The sequence below is a fragment of the Natrix helvetica genome (genome assembly GCF_964273705.1).
Source record: "Natrix helvetica genome assembly, chromosome: 12".
NCBI classification, from domain to species: domain Eukaryota; kingdom Metazoa; phylum Chordata; class Lepidosauria; order Squamata; family Natricidae; genus Natrix; species Natrix helvetica.
In genome coordinates, this window is record NC_138556.1 from 12,064,846 (window position 1) to 12,080,252 (window position 15,407).

Consider the following 15,407-nt stretch of genomic DNA (forward strand, 5'->3'; position numbering starts at 1 on the left):
TTGGCATGAATCAAAGGAACTACTCTGTGGATTGTCTCTACTGTACAAGCCCTACCCTAAAGAGAAAGCTCTTGTCAGGATGTGGGAGACCAATAGAACTTTATTTTGTTAAAAAATTTTTTTGCAGAATCAGGCTGAGTAATTTCCTTATATTGTGATATCAGCCAAAGCTCTTCTTAGCACGCTGTTGGTTTAGCTGATTTGCTTGCCTAATTTTGGTGCGTCAATTCTTCTTTTATGAAAGTTGGTTTTGGCGCCTGAAATACATCCAATTTCCAGGTGGAGGGGGAAAAAAGACAGCGTAACATCCTTCCTTACTATACAAGAAAATCCAGCATTTCCATTTCAAGGTCTCCAGTGAAAGAACAGAACAAGGGAAGCCATCAGCTACTCATCGGGTGGAAGTGTGTTAAGAATTACAATATCATCTATAAAAGAAGCGCTGGGATTTTATTAGTGATGTCTTTACAACAGCATTGTGTTCCTGAAATAGCAGTAACCTTAATTTGAGAAAATGGATTGAGACGTGCAGGATATAAAAATCAAACTAACAACCTGATCTACCAGTCCAACTAATTTGGAAGCAAATTTGAGCTATAATACTGAACATATAGAAATAACGTAACACGATAGAAAGTGCCCACCACACAGTCAAACTATTTAGTGAGGCTGTAATCTATTCTTCTCGTCCTTCATTTTACCTATCTCCTTTTCTGCTTATGACTATGACTTTGTTGCTTATATCTCTATGATTTATATTGCTTCTGTTCCCTACTATGATTTATGTTGATTGCTTATTTAGTATCCTATGATTTATGATGAATGTATATTTATGATGACTATGACCATGATTTATCATGTATGTCTTTTATGTATATTGAGAGCTTATGCACAGAAGACGCTTGGCCAATACACAATTCAATTCAATTCCTTCTTCTATTCTATTCTATTCTATTCTATTCTATTCTATTCTATTCTATTCTATTCTATTCCTTCTCCTATCCTATCCTATCCTATCCTATCCTATTCCTTCTTCTTCTATGTTATGCTATGCCATCCCTATCCCTATCCCTATTCGTGTTTTGCTTAGTCAGGACTTTTGTAATGCCAAACAGGTCTATTCAGAATTAACCCCCTCTCCCTTGGACAAAATGGGGATTTCTCCCATGTCAGTCTGCACAGATCAACTTCAGGCACAGATGAAGCCGAGGTCGTCTGAACAGGACCAGCTAAAGCACCGGCTGCCTACACGTGCCAAAAGCCGGCTAAACTAGGGCGGGATTGTTCTAAAGCAGCAGCAGTTTTAGCTGCGCCTGTCCAGGGGGCAGTAATAAATCGCGGCAGGACTCTATGGTTAATAATACGGAGAAGGGACGAAAAGCGGTGGAGAATGCGCAGGCGCAGAAGGGGTGAGACGGAGAAGGGGGAGGAAATAAACCCAGCCGCTCTTCCCTTTGGTTGGTTGGACTCTTCCTTCTCCCCCCCTCCCCTCTGTCCTTTCTCTCTCTTCCGGCGGTACACAGTATAGTGCTGCTCTTTCGCGGTCCAGCCGTGGGAACGGGGCGGCCCATGACCCGGAAGTGAACTCTCGCTTGATTGGGAGGAGGGAAAGGTAGTCCGAGGAGGAAGAAGACGAGGTCGAAAGGGAGGCCCGGTCTTGCTCCGAAGCCGCCGGCTAGGCCTCCTTCCCGCTTCCGAAGTCTTGGGACGCCCCTGCAGCCGCGTGGAGGGCGAAGGACGCGGGAGGAGGAGGAAGGACCGCCTGACTATCCGGGCCTGGTTTTCTCTCGAGGCCTTCTCGCTCCGTCCCTTGGAGCCCCCCCCCCCCTTTCATCCCTCCCCGTTTCCTCAAGGCCGCCTTGAACGTGGAGAAGCCCCTCAGGCTGGCTTAGGGGGCGGGGTTCTTTTTGGCAGGGTGGGCCCTTCCCTTTGTGAGACTGCTTGGGTGGGGGTCTCCCTAACTTTAAGGGGAAGGGGATAAAGCCAAAGAGGGGGAGGGCTGTAGTCGAGGCTGGGAGGGAGAGTTTCAAACAAGGCAGGTGGGAGTCCCAAGCATTGGAGGCCTTCAGGTGTTAAAGAGAGCGAGGAAGGGGTCGTGGAGGGGTATTTGGGGTGATTAGAGAGGGGCTTCGTTCATTTTGAGAGAGGGCTTCCTTCATTGTGAGAGGAGCTTCCTTCATTGTGAGAGGGGCTTCCTTCATTTTGAGAGGGGGCTTCCTTCATTGTGAGAGGGGCTTCCTTGTGGAAGGGCATCAAATCTTGGAGTAGGGGCTGCCATAATTTCATTCCCCCCCCCCCCCCAAAAAAAAAAGCTCCATAAAAGTGCTGAGAATTAATAGAGTGGCGCTCTCCATAAGCCAGGAAGGATCTTGGGCATCTTCCATGTGGGTTTAGGGGGAGTCTGTAACGATCATGCCAGATTTAGGTACCTGGGGTAGGTGACAGTTCAGAAGAGAAGGCGTCAAGAGAGGCTGAATGCCCAGCGGCTGAAAGCCACACCCGGAAACCCATCCTAATTGGAGCTGAGGAGGCGTTTCAGGAGCAAAAATTGAGGATGGACTTCGTTTCTTGGCGCCCATTCAGGTTGCTCCTAGAAGCCATGGACTTCTTGGGCGTGAATTTGTAAGAGTCTAATCCTGTGAGTTGATGAAACGGGTCGCCTCCGATCTGCGTCGCTTGAAGGGAAACAACGTTTCCTCCGGGATCGTCTCCCGAGTCCTTTTCCTGTCTCTTTCTCGGTGTGGTTTTTTTCATCCAGCGTCTCTGATGCCAGAACAAGGCCCCAGAATGAACGGTTTCTCTTTAGGTGAGCTATGTTGGCTCTTCTGCTGCCCGCCTTGCCCCAGTCGCATAGCGGCCAAACTGGCTTTTTTGCCCCCGGAACCCACCTACACTGTGATGCAACTAGAACAGCAAGAAAGCGCTGCTACGGTGGGGACGCCGACCAGCAGCTGTAGCCTCCATTTGACTGAACGGGCCGACTGGCAGTATTCCCAACGAGAACTGGATGCCGTTGAAGTCTTCTTTTCGCGCACATCCCGGGATAATCGGCTCGGGTGCATGTTTGTTCGCTGTGCTCCTTCCAGCCGGTATACCCTGCTTTTCTCGCATGGCAATGCTGTCGACCTGGGCCAGATGTGCAGCTTCTATATTGGCCTCGGCTCCCGCATCAACTGCAATGTCTTCTCCTATGATTACTCGGGTTATGGAGTCAGCACTGGTAAACCATCGGAAAAAAACCTCTACGCAGATATCGATGCAGCTTGGCAGGCTTTAAGAACAAGGTAAATGAACAAGATGAGCAAAAAATACCTTAGGAAATGGTGGCAGGTAGTTTTAATCGCATCTTTGGGGCGCTAAGACACTGAGCTTGTTCAGAAAGGTCGGCAGTTCAGCGGTTTGAATCCCTAGTGCTGTGTAACAGAGTGAGCTCCTGTTACTTGCCCCAACTTCTGCCAACATAGTTTGAAAGCATGTAAAAATGCAAGTAGAAAAATAGGAGCCACCTTTGCTGGGAAGGGAACAACGTTCTGTGCGCCTTTGGTGTTTAGTCATGCCGGCCACATGACCATGGAGACGTCTTCAGACAGTGCTGGCTCCTCAGCTTTGAAACGGAGATGAGCACCGCCCCCTAGAGTCGGGAACGACTAGCACATATGTATGAGGAAATCCTTTACCGTACCTGTTTGGAGCAAAACGATTATGAGAGTTGTCACTGATGCAGCTGTATTGACTATTGTATTCTTGTTGTTGTTTGTTTTCCAGTCATGTTTGCAATGCTGACTTTGTTGCAATCCCAAATATTCAGTTACTGTCAGGCCTTGCATGTAAGAGACCTTTGTGCTTCTTAAATAGAAAGCTGCTTACTGCCAATGCTACACAACAGTTGATGTTTAAATCACAGTCTTTCTTGTTTCTCTCTGATTGAACTGAAAATGGGAGGTTGCTACCAGGGACTCACAAGCCTTTAATTGTATGTCAGGTAACAAAAAAAAGACAATAGTGATGTTTTGCAATTTATCTCTTCACTGTGAGATTTGGTTTTCTGCATTCTTAGACAACACAACAATATTATAGTGACAGTCAAAATATAGCTATGGTTGTATTGTGCTAACTAGGTAGTATCAAACCTATTATGTTAGATTGCTTAACCTGTAATACATAGATGAGGACAATCACATAAAAATCCTTCCCTCGCCAAGATACATTTTAATGAATTCAAAGTTCTTTTTCACAACCAGTAATAATCAGGAAGTGTAGCATTTGTTGGCTTTTAAGGCTTTGACTTCATGAAAGATCATGTTACCTGAGAACTCTGAAATTCAGGAAGTTGAGGTAGCGTACTTTAATCTTTGGCAGGTTGTTGCTGGTATAATATAAAAGAAGATTGATAGCAAACGTGCTTTGGATTTAGCAGTTTAATTTGAGTATATCAGTTAGTGTCTGGCTTGACATTAATATTGAATAACTGCAGTCTTGAAGACAGATGTTAGGAGATTATTCAAGTCCACACTGGCCAATGAGAGCAATCAACTTTGAGGTTGAAGTCTTTTATATTTTCTTCCAGCTCCCTGAAGAGGAAACGAAAATTATGTTCACTACCTGGAAATGAGTCCATTTGAGCATAATAGAAGGGATTACAGGTAGTCCTCAATTTAATTAGGACTCAAATTTCTGTTGCTAAGCAAGCCTTTGGTTAAATGAGACCCCATGTTTATGACCTTTTTTTTTGCCATGGTGGTTAAGTAAATCTGACTTCCTGGGTTGACTTTGCTTAACTAAAGCCTGCAAATGCTGATCACATGACCCCTGGCAGATTGCAATTGTCCTAAATATGATTTCCAAGTATCCAAATTTTATGGGATGCTATGGCGGTTATAAGCATGAAGATCTGCTATAAAGCATTCTTTTCAGTTCCATTGTAACTGTCGCTAAACAAACTATTGTAAATCAAGGGTCCCCTGTATTAATTATGCCCAAGCTTGCATAGGATACAGGCTATGCTCTCAGTTTGGGATATACTAGTTAGTATTCTTGCCATTCATGCAGTCAGCTGGAGCTTAGCTCAGTTCAAAGATGTTTTGTTTTTACTGTCTCCTTTTTTGAAATGAACAACAGAAAACAAGAGTCGGAAGGGACCTTGGAGGTCTTCTAGTCCAACCCCTGCTCAAGCAGGAAACTCTACCCCATTTCAGACAAGTCAGTTGAGATCAGAGAATGAAATTCCTTCCATCATAAGGAAATTGAGGTCCGATTTTCCCCCAACCCTTCCTTCACACAGATTCCTTTTATCCTGATGAGAAAGCGAGATCCTTTCATTTTGCATCTGTGTATTTTTATAACTTCTGTATCTGTAAGAGGAACTATCTAAATCTGTTTGGAACATGGTGTCTCCCTTTTCAACTGTGATGAATTCACGCATATTTAGCTCTTAATGTTTTATTCTTTGTGCAGTGTCAGACAAGTTTATTTTTTCTAAATCAGAAAGGTGCATGCTGTGTACTCACCATAGAATAATCACAGGTTATTAGTCACAGCCCTATTTAATAAAAGTACTGAGCATATTCAGTTGGAGAACTGAGATACAATGAGCTGGCATAATTTTTGCTGAGCAGAGCTTTCTGATTTAATTGCAACGTAATATTCAGTAACTGATAACAGAGAAAAGTAATTGTTACAGAGGTCTGATCAGGCTAGGATCTCCTTATCCTGAGCTGAGAAAGATTAATTTCTTCCTTCCTCAGTTGCCTTCATTCCAATAGACTTTCTAAAAAGTGAAATAGAGAATCAGAGCAATGCTGCAAGAGAAGGTTTGTTTATGCACATCCTGGACTTAACCATTAGTTTATTTCCCAATTGGATTTAGATGATGTGTGAAGCTGTGATATAACTCAACGGTCTTGAAATAAATAACTCCTTGTGTGATTAAGTCAGTTTAATCTTTCCCATGGTCAAGCTTTTATTTATTGCTTAGAATTGTATCCAGTCTTTGGACAGCGATTCAAGTCAAGATACTGGTTTCCAGATTCGCTAAGAGGCAAAAGTACATTGAGTTAGCTATACTTAAAACATTTGTTTTGCTAAGGTGATCCCTTTTATTATTATTTTTGCTTTTAAGTGAAAGTATTAATTCTTTAGCAGGTGTTAAATGATAGATTCTGGATTTCAAAAAAAAACAAAAACCCAGCAGTAACTTAAAAATGCTTTTCTTGCAAGTCAGTAACCAACTTTCTGATATAAACCTATGTGGTAAACTTCAACTAATGTCTGGCTTTTATACCTTGGGCTGCATTATTTTGCCATGTTTGCCCTTCACCATGTTTTATAAACCATACCAGTTGGTTTTGCGTGCACACTAATCCACAATGGAGGAAAAAAAGATACAATGTGAGAATCGACTCTATTCAACAACAGTGGCTTAAAAATCCTTATTGGTTGTTATGTGCATATACATTGCATAAGCACCAAAGTTATCCCATGCTAAGTCTACACCCCACTGCTCTAGGAAGCTTACATGGGGTGTCTCCATTTTACCTCCAAAACAAAAGAACCTTTGAGGTAGATTTGGTAGAGAGAGTAACTTAACCAAAGTCACTAAGTGAATTTGCCTGGAGGAAGATGGGTTTGGATCCCTCTCCAAAACAGGACTATTTGTTATATAGTTGTTTTTTTTAAAAAATGGGCTGGTTTCCTGGGCCCATTTTTACTCATCACAGGTGGGTGCTTATTTATAAGGCAGCTTCCTGTTAATATAGATCCCTGTCAAGTATTCAGATGTGGGGGCGGGGAGCTTGTATTCTGTCCCAGAAACCCTGGAGGAGAACTTCCTCTGATAGGTATCTATTGCAGAATTGTTTACCAGAGCTTGAGTTTGAACAGATATTGTGTATCACTCCAATTAAAACAAAACAAAACACCGTAAAGAAATGTAGCTTTCTTCTGAATTATTAATTGTTTGGTCAGTGAAGGGACTCTTTAAGTGGCTTCCTTGCACGTGATAAACAAACCTTGAGATTTCTAATACTTCCTTTGCTGAAGGACATCTTCAATTAAATAATTGAACTAATTAAACGTACGTACAAAGGTTAGTTTTTCTGAACAAACCAGAATGATAAAAAAAAAGAAAACACTGTGCAAGTGTTTATGGTTGTAACTTGAAAACCCAGGCTTTGTGCTTAACCCTATCCATTGCAAAATTTTATGCCAGGCTTTGCAAAGAATTCCCTTATGTTGAAGAAGTCCAGCAGTACTGGGTACCAATGTTAGCAGTTGGTGTAAGAAGCAGCAGTTGCATTGAGCTCCATCCACCCTTTTCTATAGAAAAATAACCTGGGAATTCAGAGAGTAAGAGGCAACTAGCTTTGAGTAACAGTTTGCACAAAGAACCATATTGGAAAAGCCAATGTAATATTTGTTCTCACACTAATGTTCCAGATTGGTGAAGGGTAACACTATCCCAGAGCCGTATTTGCAAAAGGACAGATGGAGCATGTCCCAATGGGTTTTTATTTAAGCTGCCTTGGAATCTTTATGGAATTTAAAAGGTAGCTTGGTAATAAAAATCCTAATTTGTGTGCTTTTCAGAAAAGGAGAACAGGAATAGCAATATTATTTAGACTTCTACACTGCTTCACAGTGCTTTACAGCTCTCTAAGCAGTTTCAGAGTCAGCCTCTTGCCCCCAACAATTTGGTTCCTCATTTTACCCACCTTGGAAGGATAGAAGGCTGAATCAAACTTGAGCCAGTGAGACTTGAACTGCTGGCAGTCAGCATTCTAACTGCTGCACCATCACGGCTCTTATATAGGGATCTGGGCAAAAAAGAGAACGAATAAGCCAATTGGGGTGTAAAGTACGCTTCAAATCCAGCAAAAAGGATGAGAAAATATATTGCAAAGTTTAAAGTCAGGATCGAACTGCACACAGCCGGCAGGCAGCAGAATTAGCCTGCAGTACTGCATTGTAACCACTGCACGACCATGGCTCTTTATGTGATTTTGTTTTGGTACAATTTCGGGGAGGGGGGAGTTTTTCAGAATTTCACATTCTAAAATATTTCTGTAAGTTAGAAAAGATCACCCCAATATTGTGGGAGAAGGATCTTCTTTTGGGGGTGAATAGTAGCTTGCAAGGCAGCAAACCCAGTGCTGCTTATGTGCAAAATTGCTGCTGTTGGAGCATCAGTCTGGTTCCTCTTCTAGCTTAATAGCTATGTTTTTATATATGCATCCACATCCTCTTCCTCCCCCCCCCCCAAAGAAAAAAAAACCCTCACAAAAGGCTGATTATTGGAGAACAAGAGGCAAAGAGTTGGATGCTTGTTTATCTGATCCTGAACTGTAAAAGGAGAGGGAAAAAACTTTGAAATCTTTTCTTGGCATTTTTTGTGCATCAGAACATACCAGATCTGGTACATTAGTAGTTCTGTCATAACAAATTGCCTCTCACAGCAGCGCAGATACTTGTTTACAGTTTATGAATAAATGTTGTTGCAGATCTGACGTCCCCCACTTCTTTCACACAGTTTTATGTTTTTAAAAGCAGTGCCATTGTGGTCTTAAACTCTTGCCGTGTTTAAATTGGTTTGGGAAAAGTTGGATATGTCATTTCTGGCGTACCTTGGTTCATCTATGAGGACACTGTGTTTTTATTTCAGAATGCAAGTATTCTGTCAGCCGGTCCCAAAATGTACTAAACTTTTACCTTTTCAACCCTGTATCTTTCCACTGTGTCCATCTCTTCTACTCCCTTCCTCCAAGCATGCGCTTGGCATCCTGTCGTTTTAGGGATTTTTTTTTTTTTTTTTTTGTAAGAGATGATCTGTCCAGGAGCAGCTTGCTCATACATTTTATTCTGCATGTTCCATAAAGCCACATGGTTTTCTGTTTTCTTAGAGACGTTTCTCCCCCTCCCTTTTTTCTTCAAAGAAAATATTTTTTAAGAGCGAATCCACAACTCGCCTTGAAAATGCATGGAGCACTCTAAAGCCGAACTGCTTAGCTCAGACAGCCTAAAACCTATACTGCGAGACAAATATGTTCGAGTATTGCTTTAAATAAAGGGGTGGCTGCGTGGCTAAAATGCTGAGCTTGTCAATCAGAAAGGTCGGCAGTTCAGTGGTTCGAATCCCTAGCGCCGCATAACGGAGTGAGCTCCCGTTACTTGCCCCAGTTTCTGCCAACCTAGCTTTTCGACAGCATGTAAAAATGCAAGTAGAAAAATAGGGACCACCTTTGGTGGGAAGGTAACAGCATTCAGTGCACCTTAGGTGTTGAGTCATCCAGGCCACATGACCACGGAGATGTCTTCGGACAGCACTGGCTCTTTGGCTTTGAAATGGAAATGAGCAAGCCCCCTAGAGTTGGGAATGATTAGCACATATGTGCGAGGGGAACCTTTACCTTTTAATGCTTTAAGTATATCTATGTCATTATCTTATGCCTGCACCAAAATCAGTCATGCCATAATCATATACAATTAACAATGAATGCCAGTGTTTTCATACCAGCCATTTTGAAATAAGCAGGTTTTCCCACTTTAGAAGCAGGGAAACTGAGGCAGAAATAAATGATCGTTCAGATCCACCGAGTGCCCTTGTAAAGAACTCAGAAGAGTTTCATGTCTAGGCCTGGGGAAGCCTGGTGTGGTAGATATTTGACCAAGTGATGTATAATAATTAATTGCCTCTTTCATTCATGTTTCCTGGCTTCCCTTCTGCGCCCCATCCTCTCCTAACATCATCTTCCTGCATGAGGAACTTGGCATTGGCTATCCTGAAATATTGATATCTAGCTGAAATAGAAAGTATTTATTAAGAAAATTTATTAACCGCTAGGAATATGGCAACATGTGAAACATATTTCTCTGACAGAGAAATATAGTGGTAGTTACTGTCCAGATATACAGAATTAAGGCCAAAAAAATAACTTGGTTGATAAATTTGTGCTTTTTGTCTTTCCTTGTATATTTCCCATTATCTTACCCCAAGTGTAATTCATGTGTTGCCTATGAACTATATATAAAGCCATATCAATAATATGTTCCCAAAATTGTAGAAAACCAACCCAGGATTTGACAGTGTGTTTAATATATATCTTATATCTAAAAAAAGGTGGTCTTTTTTTCTAAAAATCTAAAAAAACGGGTTAACAAAAAAGAATAAATGACTTTTTAAAAAATAAGGCACATATCTGATCTACTTTGCTTTCCCCTTGCAGGTATGGTGTCAGTCCTGAAAACATCATTCTGTATGGGCAGAGTATTGGAACTGTTCCCACGGTAGACCTGGCATCTCGGTACGAGTGTGCAGCGGTAATCCTTCATTCACCTTTGATGTCTGGATTGAGGGTAGCTTTCCCTGACACCAGAAAAACATACTGCTTTGATGCTTTCCCGAGGTATGTGCAGAATTCCATTGGTGGGAAGCATCATTCATTAAATAACAGTTAAATTCCATGTGTAGCCGTAAAGAAAAAACTTATAAGTATATTGTAAATTGTGAAAGAGGTAATAATAATCATCTGGGATCTCTATTCTCTAACAGAATAGCAGCACAGCAGAACTGAACAGAATTAGAGGGGGAAAAATAGCTAAATTCCATTGTTTCTGAAATAAATCTGATCTTTGGGGTGATTACCTGGAGCTTGGAGTGGGAGTGTGATATTAGACTACGTGGTTGTGAAATGAGTCTGTTCGCTGCAAAAATATGTAAAGCTGATTAGCAAGTAAGCACAAACTGGTTGTGCGTTGTTCTTTCTGGTGAGAGAAAGTAGGCAAGTTTGAAAATGCCATTTAAAAAGTTTTCATAGAATTGGCAGTACGAACGTCGGACTAGTTGGGAAAAACAAAACAGAAGTATAACTACAGAAAACAGATTTCACAGACAGGCAGGGCTGCCATCGGGCTCACTCAGCTCCATCTCTTTTGGATTCTCAAGACTATTCTTCTTTTCAGCAAGAAAGAAGATTTGAGATACGTTGGGGTCCAACAGCTGGAAAAGCCCATCTGACTGTCATAAGGAAGTCGCCTTCTGCCTACCTCCTATCTGCTAGTTTTTGCTGGTTTATTCCTGCACGCCCACCAGACATTTACAGTAAAGCAAAATATTTCCCCCTGAAACATGCCAGACAGATCTCATTGTAGTACATGGACAGCTTTGTTAATTCCTTGAAGGCAGCTTCTAGGGGAATGTCCTTTATCAGACACTATCAATTACGGAGGAGCCCAAGTGCAAACATTTACATAACATTTTCCAGTTCCTATTTTTTTAAAAATTTAGTCTGCATACGATATCTATAAGGGATGCAGTGGCTCAATGGCTAAGACGCTAAGCTTGTCGATCAGAAAGGTTGGCAGTTTGGCGGTTCGAATCCCCACCGCTGTCTAACGGAGTGAGCTCCTGTTACTTGTCCCAGCTTCTCCCAACCTAGCAGTTCGAAAGCTTGTAAAAATGCAAGTAGAAAAATAGGAGCCACCTTTGGTGGGAAGGTAACAGCGTTCCGTGCCCTTTGGGCATTTAGTCATGCCGGCCACATGACCATGGAGACATCTTTGGACAGCACTGGCTCTTCGGCTTTGAAACGGAGATGAGCATCGCCCCCTAGAGTCGGGAACAACTAGCACATATGTGCAAGGGGAACCTTTACCTTGCGATATCTATTGATATCTTTTCATCCAAACATGGAAAGTGGGGATATGTTCTCAGGCAGAAAGGAATTCTGATTCTCCAGATGCTGCTGGATGTTGACACCAGTGACTGTAACAAGTGTAGCCTAGCGAGAAGGATGCTGAGAGTAGCAGTTCAATAGTGGGAGATGCACAAATGTCAAAAAGGCTCTCAGGTACCAGAGCATCAGCTGGCCTGCGCTGGCCTCTAGTTCAGCAGTTCCCAACCTTTCCAGCTGGGTGACCCAGCATGGCAGTGAGGAAGAGGAGGAGAGGAGTGGCAGGCTTTAGAATGGAATAGAATAGAGCCACAAGGGACCTTGGAGGTCTTCTAGTTCAGCCCCCTGCTCAAGCAGGAGAACCTATACAATTTCAGATAAGTGGCTGTCTAATTGCTTCTTAAAAACCTCCAGTGATGAAGTACCCACAACTTCCGAAAGCAAGCTATTGCACTGGTTAATTGTCTTCAATGTTAGGAAGTTTCTCCTCAATTCCAGGTTGCTTCTCTCTCTGATCAGTTTCCAACCATTGTTTCTTGTCCTGCCTTCTGGTGCCTTGGATAATAATTTGAGCCCCTCTTCTTTGTGGCAGCACCTCAAATATTGGAATACTACTATCCTCTTTTTTTTTAAAGAATTGTATTGGTTTTTGAACATTTATAGGGAAAGGTAAAAAGGGTACAAAGAAAATTTTGGCAGCTCCCGTGCTAGTGGTAGAAATCCCCCCAAATCTCACAGCCCGCAGCTGTCTCATGCCCCCCCTCCGCTCCCCGGCACCTGGGACAAGGCTGGAAATACCCCCCCCCCGGCTGCCGCCGAGTCTGGGGATTCCAGCAAGCCGCCCTGCGGCAGAAGACACCTCCAGGGCCCCCTGTGCTCCTGAACGGAGCCCACCAGGGAGACGAGCAGCGGAGAACATGTCCGTCACCTACAGGAACCGGAAGTGATCTCCCGGAATACTGCTTTCCTGTCCCCCCTAGTCCTTCTTTTCTCTAGACTAGCCAAACCCAAATCCCGCCGCCGTTCTTCATACGTTTTAGCCTCCAGGCTTTTGATCATCTCAGTTGCTCTTCTCTGAACTTTTTTCAAGGTCAAGGCACAGCTCCATTTGGGCGAGTGGTGCGCACAAACGTCCTCCACTCGCACGAATGGAGCTTCCCACGAGAGCGGAGGGTGTGTTGTGCTCGCGCACGAAGCTCCATTCACACAAATGGAGCTTGCCCTCTGCTCGTATGAGCGGAGCTTCGCGCACTTGTCCTTTTCTCCTGCGGTCCGTTTTCAAACAAGCCACAGCTTGGTAGTGGGCCCCGGTCCCCTGATCTAGTTGTTTGAAAAGGATGCTTTGATACACATCTAGTGCTTTTCTGAGCCATCTATTGCTACTGAATCTCTCCATAGAACGGATGGCTGCTTCTTCTTTTTTAAGGAATTTAGGCCCGTGGCTGATGGCCTTCTCCTTAAGGTTCCTGAACAAAAAGTTTCAAGAAACAACAATACGACTGAACGTTGCATCCTCTTTAATAACGTATTTTACCTTTGTGCTTCTTTCCTCAGCATTGACAAGATTTCAAAAGTCACCTCTCCCGTTTTGGTGATCCATGGCACTGAAGACGAAGTCATAGATTTTTCCCACGGTTTGGCAATGTATGAGCGATGCCCCCGGGCTGTAGAGCCCCTTTGGGTGGAAGGGGCTGGCCACAACGACATAGAGCTCTATGCACAATACCTAGAACGGCTAAAACAGTTCATATCTCACGAACTTCCTAATTCTTGAAGACACCTACAGTACTTGATATTTTTTTTTCCTTTCCTTTTTTTGCCTTTGCTTTTTTTAAATTTTTTTACCTCATTTAACTGTGAATAGAAGAATTTACCTGTTTTTGCACATGCATTAACTGGATTAACTGTCATAGCTTTATACTATGAAGAAAAGCCCTTTGGATAGGGCGAGATCCAATCAAGTCTTGACTCTCCTTTTTTATATCAGGAAGCTGTTCTAGCGGCCACTACTGTAACCCACACAATATTTTGTACTTTCCTTACACTAGAAGCGCTGGCGATGTAGAAGGACAATGGATGAACGTGAGGACACTATGTAATCTAAGTGCAGGATAATATTTCCAGATTTTCCTATCCTGCCCTTCAGGTAGTTCGTCTTAGATATCTGTATGTATAGGGATTTTCTTTTTTCCCCCTCCCCCTCTCTCTCCCTCTTTTTAAAATCTTCCCATGATCTGGAATGCAAAGGACCTGGGCCACAGCTTCAGTCTCGGAGCATTTCCCATGTCACATTTTTAAACTGTGTTATTGTAACCGGAAAGGAATTTTGTGGTGATTTTTCATTGTGTTTCTTAGGGGAAGATTTTGGGTGACTTTTCCTTCCTAACTATAATAATGAATGAAAATTTTTGGGAGAGTGCCCACAGTTTGGTACGCTGAGGCAATTCTCAAGCAGCATTTCAATTGTCTATTATTATTATTTTTTTTTGCAAATTTTAAAATGAAAGTTATAATAGCTATATGGATATGAATTCTTTTTAAAACAATAAAACTGGAAGAAATGTACAAATTTACTAACCCCATTCCTAACTAAGATAATGTTCTCAATCTTAAATAAGAGCCAGCTTTGGCAGTTACTTGTGTGACTTGCATTCCTTTTTAAAGGTTTTTTTTTAAAAAAAAAATATTGTATATAAGTGGGTTTCCGTTAACGCATAACTCCTGGCGATTTATAAAATTTAAGTCTAGTTAATAAATTCTGGTATATGATTATAAGTTTTTATCCCTGCCTTGCTTTGCTATTAAAAGGTTTTATAAGGTTACCAGGACAACTAACAAATTGCACATTCGTTTTTTTTTTTTTTTTTTTTTTTTTGATGAATTTGCGTAACTCATTGAAACTGGTCGTTCTTTTTTTTCTTGTTTGTTTAGGGGAATTTTTTAAATTCTGACACTGGAATTGCACAGAATATGCAAAACACTCTTTAAATCATTACACTAAAAGGCCTAAAGTTTTGTCCCCAAGTTGAACGGCCTTAAATGTACTGTAAGCCTTTGATTGTTGTACAAACAGATTGCAATTGATTATGGTTTGTGTATTTGTTGCCAGAGCGCAACAACAGTGGTTGTAATGGAATAAAGGATGCATGGAATAGAGATTGCCAATTATTGTATTGCTTTTTCCTAATCACTGTACCGTAAATGGAGAATGCATAACCCAGAGGACGGCAACCTTAAACACTCAAAGAGCCACAAAGGTCTTAACCGGAAGCCCCCCCCCCCCCCCATTCAATTCTGGAGCCGACCGGAAATCCGGTTTCCCCACCATAGAGTCTCCTCCTAGCACGGCGTCCTTTTTCCTCTACCTGTCCTAACCGAAAGCCCTACCAATTGTGGAGCTGACCAGCGACCGGGAGCCGCAGCAGAGGGATGAAAGAGCCACATGTGGCTCCAGAGCCATGGGTTGCCGACCCCTGGCATAACCAAATATTTCTGTTGGTGTCTGCCAAAGGATAACAGAAGGAAGAGAGAAGCTTTCATTTGAGATACTATTTTGTTGCAGTATGGAAGCATGGCAGCTTAGTGATGTTGCTGTTGGAATCCAACGGGGAAATTTAAATCGCTAATCCCCATTTTAGAAAGAGCATCTCTTTTGGGATCATTTTGTATTCTGCCCTGTGTTGGCTATTCTGAGTTTAATTGTGTTTGATTTTACACAAGAGTTTCATTCCAGCTTACTGGCAT

At 42.3% G+C, this 15,407-nt stretch overlaps 1 protein-coding gene across 1 annotated transcript; it reads left to right on the forward strand.

Annotated features, from left to right (window-relative positions):
- The first annotated feature begins 1,447 nt into the window (after nt 1-1,447).
- On the forward strand, nt 1,448-14,819 carry ABHD17C (abhydrolase domain containing 17C, depalmitoylase). The gene is made up of 3 exons (XM_081964715.1): nt 1,448-3,284; nt 10,218-10,397; nt 13,218-14,819. Exons 1-3 carry the CDS (start codon nt 2,647-2,649, stop codon nt 13,435-13,437), a joined length of 1,038 nt encoding a protein of 345 aa, XP_081820841.1. The 5' UTR covers nt 1,448-2,646; the 3' UTR covers nt 13,438-14,819.
- Nucleotides 14,820-15,407: the final 588 nt, after the last annotated feature.

Coding starts and splice junctions, on each gene's coding strand:
- ABHD17C (XM_081964715.1), top strand. CDS start 2,647: ATGAAACGGGTCGCCTCCGATCTGCGTCGCTTGAAGGGAAACAACGTT. Junction 3,285..10,217: donor TGGCAGGCTTTAAGAACAAG/GTAAATGAACAA, acceptor TTCCCCTTGCAG/GTATGGTGTCAGTCCTGAAA. Junction 10,398..13,217: donor TGCTTTGATGCTTTCCCGAG/GTATGTGCAGAA, acceptor TTCTTTCCTCAG/CATTGACAAGATTTCAAAAG.